Source organism: Alligator mississippiensis, chromosome 1 (assembly GCF_030867095.1).
Source record: "Alligator mississippiensis isolate rAllMis1 chromosome 1, rAllMis1, whole genome shotgun sequence".
NCBI lineage: Eukaryota > Metazoa > Chordata > Crocodylia > Alligatoridae > Alligator > Alligator mississippiensis.
The window spans coordinates 118176230-118193199 of record NC_081824.1 but is presented as its reverse complement, the minus strand read 5'-3'; the positions used below and the strand labels follow the sequence as shown (position 1 = coordinate 118193199).

Genomic DNA, 16970 nt, shown 5'->3' with positions numbered 1-16970 from the left:
AGAGGGGGTTTGGTAGCAGAGTTGCACCCCTCTCCACTAACTGCTTTTGGGCCACACTGCAGGAGCAGCACTCCTGAAACAGATAACAATGCCACTGTACCCCTTGGGCACCTCCTGTTTTCTTCATGCTCAGTGATACCTCTTCTTCTCATTTTCCTCCTCCCTTGCCTGCTGCTGCCACTGTCTCTGTCTGACCAAGGAGTGGGGTAGCTCCAGAGCTGTTGCTGCCCCATGCCAATCAGGCTGCGTGGGGAAATCAGGGTCAGCTGAAGACAGTGGTAGTGGCAATGGTGGGTAGGTACCTCTTTCTTGCTCTGTCCACCAGGTGCTCCATGAAAAGCCAGGAGCAGATGCAGGGAAGTACAGCAGCCACTGTTGTATCCAGCTAAGCTCAGTTGTTCCCTGCAGCCTTGGCTGGAGAGGCACAGAAGAGGCAAGGACAGCAGCAGTGGCAGGCAGGTCTCCCATTCCTGTGCCCAGCGGCATAAGTAGAGAGGACAAGGAGGAAGTGGGTTAGGTTAGAAGGGGAAACACCACTGAGCACAGGAGGTGAAGGGAAGACGTGTCAAGGGGGATGGGAAGATTCTTATGTGATTTCAGGGACTAAAAGCCCCTGGCTACTGCTCCCATGGGGTGGTCTGTCCACCCTGGTAGAGGTGGTGTGAGATAGGGCTGGGAGCAGAGAAGCATAGCCAGCCCTGAAGCACTGGTCACTGCTCTCGCAACACCCTTTCTAAAATCCTGGATCTGCCTATTCTAGTAGATATGGATATTGCTACAATCGAGTTATAAGCAAAACTCTAAGAACTTAATATACCTACATCAGGAAGACTAGGTAAATCTCCAATCCAGATTTCTGAAAGAAATGGCATGTGAAAATTTAAGTAGGATAAACCATATTTTCAATAAATCAAATCAGGAGTGGTACTCTCAGGTGAAAGGAGAACAACAAACATATGGCATAAATTTGAGGAAGAGGAAACATAACCTGGATAACACCTGCCTATAAGTCTGAACTCAATTGAATGCCAGGCTTTAGGACAAATTTTGAAGGAAGGAATAGTTAAAGGTCTATAAGTAAATGAAAAAATGGTCTAAAATGCAACATGGGTTTACCAAGAGACTCTGCCAGACTAAACCAACATTTTTTTTTTAAAAGATAACATGCAACAGATTAATATCTCTGTATTTTAGGAAAGCATTTGTTATGATAAAGTATATTGATAAATGATTTGGAGAAGAAGAGAATTAGTATAGGAATTATAGTTAGATAAGGAATAGGCTTACAGGGATATGGCAATAGGTGATGTTGAAAGGGGATGTTTTGGGCTGGGGGTATTAGCGAGGTTCTCAAGGTTCATATCAGGACTGATATTAATATATTCATTAATAATCTCAGCACAAGAGGTAGAAGTGTACTAATGGAGTTTTCTGAAGATACAAAGTTGGGAGGCATCATAAATACATAGGAGGATTGAAATTTCACACAGGAAGAACTAGGGACCATGAGGACAGAAGTAATAGAAATGGGTGAAACTCAGTACTTCAAGGTCGTGCATTTTGAAACTAATAAAAAGTTTCTCCTATAAGCAGGGAGCTAATCAACTGAAAATAAATAAAAAAGGAGAAAAGATGGGTGTATAAGTTTATCACTATAAGCTACTAATATGATGTGGTCATGAAGCAGGCAAATAGGCATCTTGATTACATCTTAAGATCATATTTCCAATAAAGAAAGACAACTATTGGTGCAATTGTATAAAGGGACTGGTGAGACTTCATCTAGGATATAGAATACAGTGATCAAGAAGATAAATCTGAAGGGCAGAGAAGGGCTACCAAGATGACCGGGGGACTGGAGACCCCATCTTAGGAGACCTTAAAGATTAGAAGAGCTTGGCTTGTTTAGCCTAGCAGTATGAAGGCTAAGCAGGGAATATGACTGCGCTCTGTAACTATATTGTTGAGGGAGGAGTAAACAGTAGGAAGAGAAAAGAACTATTTGAGCCAAGGGAAATGTGGGCACACGAACAAATGTATGAGCTGGCCATGAATCAGTTTGGTTTGGAAATTAGGTGGTCTCCAATCATCACAGCAGTAAGATTTTGGAACAGCCTTCCAATAAAAGCACTGGGAACAAAACTATGACTATTCTTAAGATGGAACTTGATCAAATTTTTAAAGGGATTAGAACATGTGGTTACCCATGGCAGCAGGGAGTTAGACTTGATGAACAAGGAGATCTCTTCCAGTCTCGTTTCTTTATGTACATCATAGATGACTCATAAAATGTCGACAGTGGAGGGCACAACATTATGCTGCCACCCCTGCCCCTACTCCCATTGCTGTTCACTGTTGGCTCTGGCCAGGCTACAGCCCCATGCTCTGATATCAGCACAGAAATCTGGGGGGGCAGACATGTCCCCTGGGCCCCCCCTTCCCACATGCACTGCCTATGATGTATATTATACATAGCACATATATATGAAGCCTTGGATATAATCAGCATGTCTTCCTGCTCAGTGCCAAGTTCACACCTCTTAATCATGAAAAGCTTACAGTCTAAACAGACCAGACTAACAAATGTATGGAAAAAAGGCCCATTTTACAGATAGGAAAGTGGCACATAGGAGTTCACTTGAAGCCTATTAAAATCTTTTCACTGGATTTCATGGTGTTTAAATCAATCAGTCTGTGTTCTTGAAAGTTACGCAGCTGTTTAAAAACTTTGCTGAATTGAAATTAGCCACTGAGGGGTTTTTGAGAATCCTGGTAGGCACCTGTCTGTCTGCTTAGATGCCTAAATGCTTTTAAAAATCTGGCCCAAAAATTATTTTCTCAAGATCACCCAGGAAGTCAGTGGCAGAGCTGGGCACCAGAGCCAACTCTCCTGAAATAGTTCAATGCCACATCCATAAGACCATCCACAAGACCCTATAGGTTTTATCTGAATTTGTGACTCCACTTATAAAGAAATGCTGCAGTAATTTGAAAGAGTAGACTTGCATGAACATTATTTTAATATAATTTGTCTGAGTTACTGCTGGTAGTAATACTTCCCCCACTCCTCCCCCCTCCCCGCCATAAGGGCACCAGTTTTTAAAAAGATACCACAAACATATTTTTATAGTTGCTTCACAAAATTGTCATGTTGATTTATTAACTAGGCATAAAACCTACTTGCTTGTTGTTTACTGTGAAGAATGCTGGTGAAAATAGCCCTGTTGTTATATTTGCCTATCATAAAAACAAGGACTCTCCCCACAATGAGTGGTCAGGTAGAGTCTGGTCAGGCTACTATACGGGCTTTCAATATATTAATACATCAGTCATTGCCTTATGTCCCAGATTTTCATATTTCTCTCTCAATCCCTGCTTCACTCCCTACACAGTTTAGCTGCTTGAGACCAGCCGGTAGCAAGATTAGCTAAAACAACACCTTTCACAGATTATATTAAATGTACCTGATAAGCTTCCCAGGGCATCTTCATTCTCCAAAATACCTTTTTGCTTTGTTCCTCGCAGCTCACTCTTAGATTTCCAAACAAGCTTTACCATCCTAATCATCTCAGGCAATTCCCAGGCTAGGGTATCCTGCTGATAGCTGGGCAAACTGCCCATGGGAAAGGGCATCAATTCTTCCCCAGTCCTCCACTGCCTGCCCAGCTCTGTTGCGTTAAAAAATCTATCTAGCACAGGCATCCTGTTCTGTGCCCTCGTGAAAAAACTGTTGCTGTTATGGGACTGGGGACTGTCTTCAATCAAGGAAAATTAAAACAAGAATTAGCACCCACAGCTAAGGAAACGGCTTCTTCAACCCCATAGTAGCTTCACTGCCCCGACTACTTGTGGACAAATACCGTGGAGAGATGCGATTGCCAAGGTTTCCCACTGGCGAGTGATCTGAAACAGTTACTGGAGCTCTTGGTCCTCAGAGACGTGTGTAACTCTGCATCCCCCTTTCTCTCAGACTTGGAGTTCACAACACTTAATTAATCCCAGGCTACCACCAGAACAGCAGGAAAGAAAAAGAAGCAGTGGGAGAAGCCCGTGAAGTATTTTCTTTTCCTCTCTCTTTCTCTTCACAGTCTCTTCTCTTTTTGTCAGTTGTCAGGGAGCATCAACCAACTGCCAGGTGCTGGAAGTCGCCGTGAAGGAACATTTTCATCTGCAGGTTTGTTATTAGGTGCTATCAGGTGAACAGCTGCTGGCTTATTAAAGAGAAACACTTTACCAAATCATGCCCTTCAGTCTCGAGCAGCCCTCCGTAAACAGAGAGAAGCTTGGGCAGAACCAGTTCACAGCTGCCTCTCTCCGACTAGGCTGGCAGAAGGCCATCTCTCCCTTCCACTAATGACTGCATTATGATGAAGATATTAAGAAAGCTGTTTGAATTGATCTACACAGTAATGTAATTAAATAGGCTTCCCCCCACCCCCCTCCGCCCACCCTGATTCGTCTTCCTCTCTGTCATTTGGTTCTCAGAAAACCTAAAGGGTTTTTTGGCCCATTAGTCAAATCCTTTTGTAACCTCAGCTGCCCTTCAGCTGGAAGGGAAATAACATTGATTCACATTCCAAAGCTAACTGTGAAAGAAGTGAATCAGAAAAAGCAGTCAGATCTGCATTCACAAGTCTGGTGCTGTTGTGTAATCTTGACAAACAGCTCTCGTACTAAGTTCCATTTTTTGAAGAAAAATAATCATAAAAAGTATAAAGGGAAAAAAAAAAGATAGGATGCCAGGGCTTAATTGGCAAGGGAAAAGTAAGTTGTTGAAATTCCAGTTTTCCAGGGGCGGGGAGATCCCCTACTGTGGTCTTATTATTTTGGCTGCTAGCTGCAGGGCTCCACCTGAATGAAGGAATAAGTTCATTTGAGGACATTAGTTGTTAATAGGGATCACTCACAGATTGTGCAGCGAAGACTAACCTTTAACATCAACTTTTTAAGTCAAGATAAGCACTTCTAGTGATAGTTTTGAACAATTCTTACACAGGCAGAAGCAAGGTGGCATACTGTATCTATTCTGTAACACTTTTGATGCAAATGGGGGCACTGGAAGACTTCGGGACGTTTATAGGTTTAGCTGGATGTTACAGCAATCCCTTCTCTTTTTCTTCATAGCCCCAAGCAGCAGGATGTTTTATTTCATGTGGAATTGTGATCTGCTTTTATACAATCTGACACTGTTAATCTCTATCCTTTTCAGTTTTGTCATTCAGCCATTGTTTTGTTCAGGATGCAGGAGAGAACTGATGGAAGGTTGCTGATTGTACCACCTATCTCTTTGTCTTCAAATCACAGAAAGTTCTTTTAATAGGAATTTTAATACATATGCAACTTTTTTTTGTAATATTCATAGTTAATACAGCTGTTTTCCTCCAAGTTAAGTTCAGTGTTTTGTCTCTCCTCCAGATGGAAAAATAAACTGGCAAACAAACAGGATCTTCCTTCATAGAGAGAAGAAGCTCCAAGGGAATGGACTGAAAGTTAACATCCTTAAGTATAAAAAAACAGAATGCACAAGTTTTTCCTCCTTATGCCAATGTCAGCAGGAGCAGCATGATATTTCCACTCTTCTAGTATCTTCTGCCATGATTATGTTACTGTTCCTACCTCAAACTGGGGACAGTAACATTCTTCAACAAATATTGCTATTTTAAATGTAGATTGCCATGCCATAATGTTGACATATTTGTTGAATATAATCTCTTGAATATAATTTGTTGAATAATTTCAGGTGGCTCTGGCTTGAAAAAAAGTGAACTGCTTCCTAAGTATTCTACCATTGTTGTTGTAATGTTATTTTGCACAAATGCTTAGCATCAGGATATCCTGACCCTTGGAACAAAGGGGTTAAGAACAAAGAAAACAAATAGATGATATACAGTAATACACCACATTCATATAACACATGGTTGCAGTTCCATGAGAAGGATGAGCGTTATTGTTTTATCCTAAGTTGGTATAATTTTAGTTGGCTTATTATGACTGTTTTATGCTGTTGTTGCTTTTTCTATTACTGGAGTAAGTTGTGCAGTTGCATTTAAAGTAACAGTACGTTGTTAGGAGGGGGTGAACTGTTTTATCTGCAGGAATAAAGACCCAGACTTCTGCCTGATGTCCAAAAAACCCTATGCTTCTTTTTTATTTTAAAGGTACAAAAGTTGAATGAACTTTTTAAGTTATAAAAGTTGAGGTAACTTTGTTCCCCACCCCCAATTATTTTATTTTATTTTTCATTTGGTTCACCTCTGCACTTCCTGATCTCAGCTGGGACAAGAAGCAGAAGTGCCAAAGTACTGTGAAAGAAAGGCCGTCCTTGTGGTATTTTCAGCTTGATCGGAAACAGAAAGTATCAGAACTCTCACAAGACCACTTACTCTCCGATGTCCAGCCCAAGTTTGAGATAAGCATCTGAACACTGAGGTGCCTAACTAAACTAGACATGCAACCTGAACAATCTAATCTTCCGAGGTCTGTCCACCACTGTAACAGACACCAACAGGACCAAGAGAAAAGTTCATTAAACTAAGGTGTTCATTAAACTAAACTGTTGTTGGCATTGTTAAAAGAATGAATTATACTCAGATTGTACTGTACTTCCTAGACGTTGAAAAAATGTCTTTCCTTTTTTGCACCTGTAAAATACTGGAGGTGCAATTTTTGGCCTGTAGTCACCTGGATGGCCATGCACTGCATTTCTGGATGGAAGCAAACATTTAGAAACCAAGTGTCCTTAATTATCCTTACAGTTGTTTATATCTAAAATCTACAGATGCAAAAAAGGAGCCCAAGTGAGGGACAAGCTCAAGTCTGGCCTATAGCAGTTATGGCTACATACTTTTAAAAGTATGTAGGACAGCCGTAACAAACACAAGGTGTATTTTTCTTAGGGAAATTAGAGGCATGTTAAACACCCGTTCTTCACAAAATTATTTTTTTTTCTGGGTGTGACTGATCATTTTGAGGATCATAGCAGTAAACAAAGAGAAAAAAATGCTTTGAAGATGTTTCACTGTATAAATGGAAGAGACTAAGAATTCTTGCTGTCAAGTCAGGCCAACAATCAGTGACTCAGTAGCTAATACTGACATTGCTAATAGCCAATATACATCAGTACTGCACCCTTCATAGTGCCTCAGGTGGAGTGGACATAAAGTCCATTTACACTGCTGCTTAAGCCCACTTCCAGACAGCCAACTATATTAATATCTCTCTGAGGTGCTGCTTTGTTGGTCTAGTTTCCCCCGCAGAAGCTGTACAGATCATCAGGTCTCAAGGCTGAGCTTCCCACCGCTCAGCTCCCCACCACACCTTCTCATTGTAATGTGTTGTGCAAGTGTAATGTGCACACACCAATTGTAATGTGCACACACCAAAGCTAAGCAAGATGGCCATTTGTCATAGGCCTTTCTGCATCCCACTAACCGTGTCTGTTGTCTGTGATGAGAAACACAGAATGAGAAGCAAATAGTGCGCAAACCGATTTCTAGAAGGGCTCTGTTTCAGTGTCCTGTTGCTCTCCAGGGAAGTTCTTTTAGAAATCTGTCAGCCCCCTTTTCTGCTTCCTTTGTATGTTTGAAGTGTGTGGAGCAGAAGGGTAACGTGGAGAGAAAGGGAGGATTGTGTTGCTTCTGGTAGTTGAGGGCAATTTTTGGAGTCACCTAAAACAGAGGTATAGCCATGCCCATGGAAGACTAAAACATGGACACAGTATTAGATTGCTTGTGTTTTTGTTAGGAAGCTTTTGTACCTTGTTTTCCAACACAATATTAAGCATATTTATTATACAGAATTATAAATGCCAGTTTCTACTGAACAGGTGCTTCATAACTAACTATCTACAATTCAGACTGTGTTCAGCCTTTATTCATCAAAGATGTTGGTTGGAGTTGACTGATTTTTCTTTTGGCTTCCTTTGCCAAGACATGGGTCAGCTTGATTTGAACGGCTGATGAGGACGTCTTACAATCAGATAAAGTTCTTCCAAAGCCCTGAACCACAAAAACTTCCTCCAGCCCTAACTTCAGAGATTTTACACAAAAGGACAAAGCCTCAGATGCTGTTAGTTGTCACTGCTCCATTGTTTTCAACTGAGCTATGATTATTTACACGAGTGGAGGATACAAGCCTAACATAGCGGATTTCTCTGCATTTAAAAGAAACAACCAGAACTCAACATACACAGAGAGCCAGGCCCAATCATCTTCAGCTACATTTTAAAGAACAACTGAACGAGCTTAGCTCACCTAAATTGCAATTATACAATGTCAACTTCACAGAGCTCTGAAACAAGCCATTAAATACAGATGGATCATTTTTGTTGCCATTCAACGTGTTCCTCCATGACTGAGTAAAAGGAGCCTAAGCAATTACCACATAAAAATAACTGTAGTAGCTTTGGCCCCAACACATCCTAAGTAACAACGCCAGGAAAGATGAAGTGAGCCAGTTCCGAAAACCTAACAAGGTAGCTGGTGCATATTTTCACAGATAGATGAGAACTGAAAACGTCTTAAGGAAAAGAAGAGTGAGATGGAAGAAAAGGGAAGGGAACGAGTTGACAAATTCATAGCTCGCATTTCCTAATTGGTATCTCTTAAAAAGTTTTCTTTCCTTGCTTATTTGCTGTCAAGTTATGTACTAAGAGTAGTAGTAGCAGCAGCAGCAGCCCTGTGCCAGACGGTAGAGGAAGTGCCTCGTGTGCAGCTTTCCAGTCTACTGTAGCCTGCATGGCCTTCATTAACCCAGTGCTCTGGTTTTCATTGTAACTTTCTCCCCCCTTTCCTTCAAAGAAAGGAGAAGAGGGGGTGGGGTGGGGGGGCAGAAAAAAACCCCAGGGTTTTAGCTGGCATAGAACCACTCTTTTGGCTTGGAGCCTTCATGGCCTGTGCCGAATCTACTGTCTTCAGTAAGTCTCCCACAGCAAATCAGTCTGGGCATACAAAAGCTATAAAAGAATGGTGAAGAAAGATCCTTGATTTGCCCCCTCATTCTTTCTGGTTCTTCTCCCCAAGTGTCATTCCCCAGCAATGACCTCCTCATGCTCGCCAGTATAGTAACCAATACTAGAACCTTCATTCTGCAGCTTTGCTGAAGGCTTCCTTAGTGGTCAGCCATCTTTGGCCACTTATGCAAACAGAACAATGTAAAGGAAAAGTCTAATTCCTGCTTTATTCTTTTCAGCAACTGGTGTTTGAAAAACGGGATTCCTTAGGCATATAAAAAAGGAGCTAATCAAGACCAGATCCTTGCCCAGCTAAGCCTCTGACTGCAACCCTTAAAGAAACAATGGCATGGGTTTACCCTAAATGAATGTTGATCTCCCAAGTCCACATTCTTTCTTTCATTATCTGTCTCTTTCATTCCCTACTTTCAGGTATCCTCAAAGGCATTGGGGGTTGAGGGGATTGGGGGAGCAAGCAGAGTCTGTGGGGGTGGGGGTGAGATTGGAGGGGTCCAGGAGGGTCTGGTAGGGTCAGGGGGGCTAGTGGGATCCATGAGAGGGCTTGGGGAATGGGGGAGTCTCTCCCACCACAAGGACCAGAGACTGTTTTTAACCCTCCAGATCCTCCCCACCCCTAGAGGAACATCCCCCGCCCTGCAAACAAACCCCTCCCTGATCTCGCCCATGCCTTTCCTCATCCCAACTTACTGTCTTGGCTCCTAGCACCAGCAAATGCTGGTAAAACCAGCACTGGGAACATTTTGTGGGATGGGGCATTTGGCAGGCTTGGGTGGGGGTGCTGGGTGATTCACAGCATCTATCTTGGTGTGAGAATGGGACCAGGGGCTAAAAATAGCTCAGTGCTTGGGGAGGGGAGGGGGCGGTGAGGGAAAAAACAGCCCCAGGGCTGGGGCTACTGACTAGGCTTTCTCAGCCCTGGGGTTGCACTAGGAACTGTAAAAAAGTTCAGTTAGATCAGGCTCATTGGACCCAGTCTAAATTAAACTACCTCTGAGATACAATTAACTTAGATTGGGTTTGTCATTTTTAGACCAATATAACTTTCCTGAACTTCTGTATAGTTCACACTTAGCTCAACTGAACTAGGGATCTAAGTGTAAGGTCCACACTCGGCTAACTAAGATCAGGTGGCCATTTTTAATACAATATAACCTCCCACTAACCTCCCTGAACATCTGTATGTATCCCATGTCACCCTCCCACAACATCTTGTGTTTTGACCTTGTCAGATTTTAGTCTCAGTTGGCTTGGTCATTACTTAGATAGACAGTCTCCAAGAAATGGTCAGATGCTACTGAAAATATTCATATTTGGTGAGAGAAGCTTTAGGTTACTCAACATTTGACTATGTGTTTAGATTATCTAAGGTTTTTCTACCTGCCACAGGCTTATTGTCAAGATTAGCAAGATGAATCTTTTCTTAGAATAGAAGGGTTCACTAGAAGTTATTTTCTTTCCTTGCATATAGCATCCTTTCATAGGGGACTCATCTCATGTAAACACTATTTCATGCAGACCCTGTGCAATAGTAAACTTGGAGCTTTATATTAAATGCATTGTTTTTGCAGTGCTGCTGCTTACAGGCATGAGGTATACTGCGTGCTCAGAGCTATTGCAAAATTCCCCAAGCCCATAGAGCTTCCTGGTGTCACCCTCCAAATCACTTCCTCTCCTGCCCCCCAACTCTTGTCCCAAACTGCAAGGAACCTGCAGGTTCTTGCAAACCCACTTGGGAAATGCTCATAATCCAGCCAGAGGAAATGCACAGCATTTATGGGTGCATCCCCATGAGCAGGAACATGCATTTCCCCAGGGACAAACAGCAGTGGCACAATATATGCCACTGCTACTTGTCCCCAGGCAATGCCCATGCATGCATGCTCTGGTGCCTGGCATGTTGTCCTGGAAGGGGTAGGGGAAGCTGGGACCAGCATTATGCTGGCCCTAGCAGCATTATCCGGTATCCTGGAAGTCTCCAGGGGCTGCAGCAGCAGTGATCTGGCAGCAGGGAGCCTGGCCAGCAGCCAGAGTATGGCTCTAGCCAGTTAGGGTCTGGTTTGGGCAGCTCACCACATGCACCACCCCACTTTTTTTAGGTGCGTTTTTTTTTAAATGCTGGGATCTCCTGGTGTCAAACCTCCTGCCACCTGCCCCTGTGCCACATGCCTATGTGTGCATTTTGGTACCTTGCTAAGGGCTCATGTGCATGCACTAACTTCAGTGGGTATTAGGTAAGGCTTGGGGGAAGAAGTGTCTTAAAATGAAGGAGAGAGGGCTGTATGAGTTCAAGAGGACAAAGAGCAGGCTCTCCTGATCTACTACTCATGGAGATGCACATTTTTATGATTAACAATTTCTACTACTAACTAAACCAAAATGCCTGTGGTGAAGGAATAAACAGAAGTTCACAACTAATTGGAAGCAGTGAGGTTGTATAATTTTTCCATTGCCTGCTTTGGAAAATTAAAGTTCAACATAGGGAGGCTGATGCTTAAGATCTCCCACAGCAGATGGTAAAACTATATGCCCTGAAAGGAAATGACAGAGAGAACAGGTAGGAAAGAGTCATCATAGATAAAAAATAAAATAAAAAATCCCACTCAGAATGAATTACTACTACATATGTTTAAGAGAGTTCTATCTACGCTGATTTTTTTGGTGAAGAAGAGATAAGGGAACTGCCATCAGTATGTTTAACTCTTTGGTACATTGTGTACTCATTACCCTGTATGGTAATGAGTACTACAGTAATTATCTCCTTTAGATTCCCTTAATATCTACATGTAACACTGCAAACATCTGATAACTTAATACTCAGTCAAAATATCAGAGATTTATCTCATACCATTTATACTTTTCATCCCAAGGGAATGTGTTCACAGTCATTATTGAAGCAGATTTGCAGCAGATGTTTAATAATGAACTGAGGTTTAGAGTAAGAAGTTAAGAAACTGTATTTAAGTGAGAAAGCAGGGAGAATTTAGGAAAGCAGATAGATAAAAGAGGGTCAAAACACTGGGACAATCACCCATGGAATGGAAACATCCTGCAGGATGCATTTCCTTTTAGTGGGTGTGCACCTGGATAGCGCGAGTCGGAAATAAGAGACTAAATAACAAAGAGGCAGATCTCCCTAAAACCACATTTCAGCAAATGTGTGTAAATGCACACACAATGAGCATATGAATAATCTTAATGAAGTCAACAGGGTTACTGTTGTGCTTGCACTTAAGCATGTTCTTAAGTACCTTGCTGAATTGGGACTCAGATGCCCAGTAATTACGGAGGCAAATTTGAAAGATGCACTACATGTGCCTCCTGTTTCAGCTGTTATCTATCCTGATCAGTAGTTAGTAGTGGTTGGGGTGCCTAGAGTATCACCTGACAGCTTTATCCTCAGGGATTATAGCGCTGTTATATCTGTGATGGTCCAGAAAATGTATACAGGGATGGTATTTTGAGACATCTTTTATTGGACCCTAGACCTATGAAAGGGCAATGCATGTCCAAAAGTTTGTCAAACATCTCCCAACTATATAAGGGGTCCAATAAAAAGATACCACAAAAATCCAGCTTTGTCTTTGTCACTCATGGCATCAAGAAAGACTCTACAAGTATCAATGTTTCCATATATTGGAAGAACAGAAAATAATAAGAATAGCTTAATTTGTAGAATTATCTAGAGCTTTGAGCTGTTGCCTACTCTCCTCAACAGTAATAGAACTGAGACAGCTGATTGGCAAAAATATTGGACCAAAGATATTTTTTAGGGTACAGGCATTAAAGAAACTGGTTGCAAACTCAGAAAAAAATGTTGTATTTATTTCCTTCAGGATGGTAATGCTTCTAGTCTGTTGGCAAATTAGGTAATCTCTGGTTTACCATTCTTTCCTGGAAAGCACAGTGCAATAAGAGTAAATGGGGCATAAATATTGTGATTATTGTAGGAAAGTAATAAGGTATTTGTGTACTCATTTGCTTGGAAATGAGATAAGATGTTACAAAGATTTGATGACTTAACCTTTCTTTTTGCCTTTGAAACAATACCTGACTATAAAGAGTTGCAGTGTTTAAAATGAAATGACAACATTGGACTCCACAATTCCAAAGGCGGCCTGGTCTCCCCATGCCTCATGGATGAGCAGCGGCTTTGCCTCAGCTGGGGGAGTGGCAGCAGGGCTTGGGGGAAGGATGGACATGTGCCAAACAAAAACTCACTGCAGCCCCCCCCATACCCCCTACTGCTCTGCCAGTCCCACCCTGATCTGGAGGCACGTCCTCCTGCTCGCCCAGCCAGAGCAAAGCTGCTGCTCATCCAGGAGGTGCAGGGTGGCCAGGCCAGCTCCATCAACTGCATGCCACTTGTCTGGAGGCAGTATGGGGGCTCAGTCTCATGCCAGCCACGCACTGGCTGTCCAAGCAGTGTAGGGGCATAGCCCCTGCTCCCAGTGCCTTTCATCCGGCACAGCTCCAGGCTGTCTGCCCTGCACAGATCCTGAACCCCATGCCCCTACCCCATGCCCTCCTGCACCGGTAGCGGAAGCAGCGGCAAGAGCCGCTGGACAAGCCGCCACATGAGCGGTTCCCAGACTGGTGGTACGCAATGGTGCAAGCCACCCTACCCCCACACAAGCGTGTTGTACTTGAAGAGAAATATATATGTCTATGAAGTAAGCCCTAATTCACAAGTAGAGTGAACTGGATCCTATTCTGCCTCATGAAGAAACTTGTCAGATAAATCCTAGTTGCAAAATCTTTATTATTGGTGATGAAACAAGCAGTGAAAAACAGTTTGATTTTCAGATCCAAGGCTGAATTCCTAGCGCCAGCAGCCAGTCTAATCAATTGAGCCCAATGAAGATGGATAACGTAATTCAGAGAACTTATCTACTACACCCCACGGTATAGTTTTTTATAGTCATTTTCAGACTGGAATCACATCTCCATTTTATTTGTACCTATCTTTGCTGATGATGCAAGTAACCCCAAAATAAGGCTGTTTTCTTTCTCACAGTGGGGACGTGCGACTGCCTACTGCCAGTTTCCATCCTGCACGACAGCAGCGTTCAGTTTGCTGCTGGGATGGACCAGAGCTGCAGCTGGGAAACCGTGGGAAAGTTCTAGCAATGATGCACAAACATTGCTAGATTAAGCACAAACATTTGTGATTAAGCTTCCCTGACGTACATTCTCCAGAGTGCAAAACTGCACTGTGTCCACAAGAACTTGCTTAATATTTCTCACCATTACTTTAGTGCCAGAGCAGTGCAGTGCACTAAAGTAGTGGTGAGAAATGTTAAGCAATGTTGGTAGCACTAATGAAGGCAAGGGGCTGGCACTTTTACTACTGTCCCACCCAACTCTGCTGAGGGTAACGGTAAGCCACATGGTAGCAAACATGCAAACAGGTGCTAGTGCTTTGTTTGTATCAGAGCTCTCACTGTTGTTGTCACTAGGAGAGTAGCCCTCATGGTAATGTTACAGAAGGATGGGTTAAGAAAATACTCAGTGTAGGCAAGGGCTTTTGAGTAAACCTATAACTGGTTAATGGAGTCCACTAAATCTGTAAATGGAAAAGAGGCTTTCTGGAAAAATGTTCCTCTCAGAGCTCTTTGGACAGGCTGCTCTCAGTATTATAGTTCCAGCTTTACTGTGCTTTCCAAGACACTCTGACCATATGCAAAACCATAAATGTTTTCCAATGTTTCCCAAGATCTCTGTTCTGAATGTTTCTCTCCACACAATTGCACATCATTCAACAGAGATTTTATGATAGGAACATATATTCATGTTCTAACATATATAATATTTTAAATTTCCCCCAAGTGATCAAATGCTTTTATAAAAGGAGGTATCACTTAAAATATACTGATTATCAGGGCCTGCAAATAATGTACTGCATGTACATAAACATATTTTTCTTACACTGTTCAAACAGCAAAACATGCATGCTGGTTACATAACAGGCATCCAAAATGGGCCTCTCTCCATCAGTATCAAAATGGTCTTAGGGTTTCATAAGTTTTTAGAAGGCAAAGCCAGGAAAGTTTATCTATCCCCTTAAACCATCTGTTCAATAACTTTCCAGCCCCAAGGAAATTATATATCCATCTTTTTATATATTTTTTTCTGAGCTTTGCATTATCATTTTCCAGAATGATTACCAGACATCACTGTTTATAACATCCTAGAGTTTTAAGACCTCCAGTCTTTTCTGTCCTCCACATTTAAAGACTGTCTAGTAACTTCAGAAAAAACTTCTCAGCCTCAAAATTCTTTAAGCTTAACTTGTTTTGGGAGAAGTGGGAATGAATATTTCATATGGGAAGATGATTTCAAAACACAGGGCTTGGGATTTCTTTTCTTTTGATTTGATTAAATCTTAATATACAGTTTATGTGCATGTGTACACAAGTGTGTGTGTGTGTGTATTAGCAGCCATGAACTCTGTATAACACAATAAAGAAAGGAGTGATATTAAAAGTGTGTGAGAGAACACTTTCTTGTCACACTGGGGCATCTGATGTCACAATATCTTTTTGGGGCTGTCCTCTATGAGCCCACTTTTAGGATTGCCAACCCTCCGGGATTGCCCTGGAGTCTCCAGGAATTAGATATAAATCTCCAGGAGACTGCTGAAAGTCACCCAAGAGATAAATGATAGGGCATTCATGAAAATAAACATTAAATGTTGAATCTGAATTATACAGTAGTCTACTGGACTTTTAGAATGTAATAGTAATATGCATTTACCTTCCTGATGTAAAGTCATTAATGTCATTATGTCATGTAATGAAATCTCCCAGAACAGATTGAAACAGAGCTGGCAACCCTAAGAACATGTGATCCATCTCCTATTCATACTTAACTGTAATATGAGGTACTCCCTCTCTAAATGTGCACAGGCATAGTATCCCAAGCCTCTACTATCCACAGCCCAGGTATGAAAATAATTATGGTAATTTATGAACCAACAATTCTAATTCCCAGAGTAACAGCAGACTGTGCAGGCAGGGACTGGCCAAGATGTCAGTGTTCTGTAGCTAAAAAATTATGGATCATGGTCAGTGCACAAGAGAAATTACAATTATTCTGGTTCTCTGTGGGCCAAAGGAAAGGATACACAAAGGATGGAACTGCTGGTGACGAAATTCACTATACTTTCTTATTCATTTTTGTTCCAGTATTGAGTATGACAGTGTTGTGATGACTGATTCATGAATTTTCTTAATGTGTTTTGAGACCAGAAGATAGAAGGTGCTATAGCAGCAGCTGTCACTGCTTCCTATCTGAGAAATCAGAAAAAGAAAAAAAATTAATGAAGTGCTCTATCCCACCCTCTTGTCAGCACTGGCTTGCAGAATATTTCTGTGTATATTGTGTTGCGTGGGAGCATCTACATCTGTGCTTAACTGTGCAGTAGACTAATTTGCTTTGGTGTCACCATCTACACGTGCAATGGTATTAGATTACAGCAAACTAATTTTGTGACCATAAGGTAGTACTCTTAGGGACAGTACTATCTTATGACAGCATACATTAGTTTACTGCATGTGTAGATAGTGTCACTTTACTCCAAGCTAATTAGTCAACTCTGCAGTTAAGTGCACATGTAGACACAGCCACTATGCTTAAATTAACTGGCTTAAGTTAAACCCACTGCCATGATGATAATTAAAGATTTTTTATGTTGTTTAAAAAGCACAACATCAATTTTCAAGTAATACTAGATAAGACTGGTTTCAACCACAGTTAACTTTGATTTTTCAGGAAGAGAAAGAAATTTTCTAAATATTTCCAAATTCAATTGGAATGTTGGCACAGCAAACAACTTAGCAGGGATAGTATGCAAGGGAATGATATCACTTTTACCATATTCTGTGTCGATGTGAAAAACGGCAATTATTATTAGGGTTATCTCCCTATTAAGCCTCTGGTTTCCTACGTGAGTTGGAAAATTACTGCAAAGCTGATTTATTTAGAAACTAAATCTCAGGTC

General features: G+C 41.8%; 1 protein-coding gene across 4 annotated transcripts in view; it reads right to left on the bottom strand.

Moving 5' to 3' along the window:
- The window catches only part of PDE7B (phosphodiesterase 7B), a 317941-nt gene that overhangs the window by 143486 nt on the left and 157485 nt on the right, over nucleotides 1-16970 (bottom strand). Inside the window, exon 1 of one of the 4 annotated variants that reach the window (XM_019479630.2) lies at nucleotides 3465-3737. The exons of the other annotated variants lie outside the window; for them this stretch is intronic. Within the exon in view, the coding sequence (XP_019335175.1) occupies nucleotides 3465-3702 (238 nt within the window). The 5' untranslated portion in view covers nucleotides 3703-3737. Of the gene's footprint in view, nucleotides 1-3464; nucleotides 3738-16970 lie in introns of those variants that run through there. 4 annotated transcript variants of the gene reach the window in all.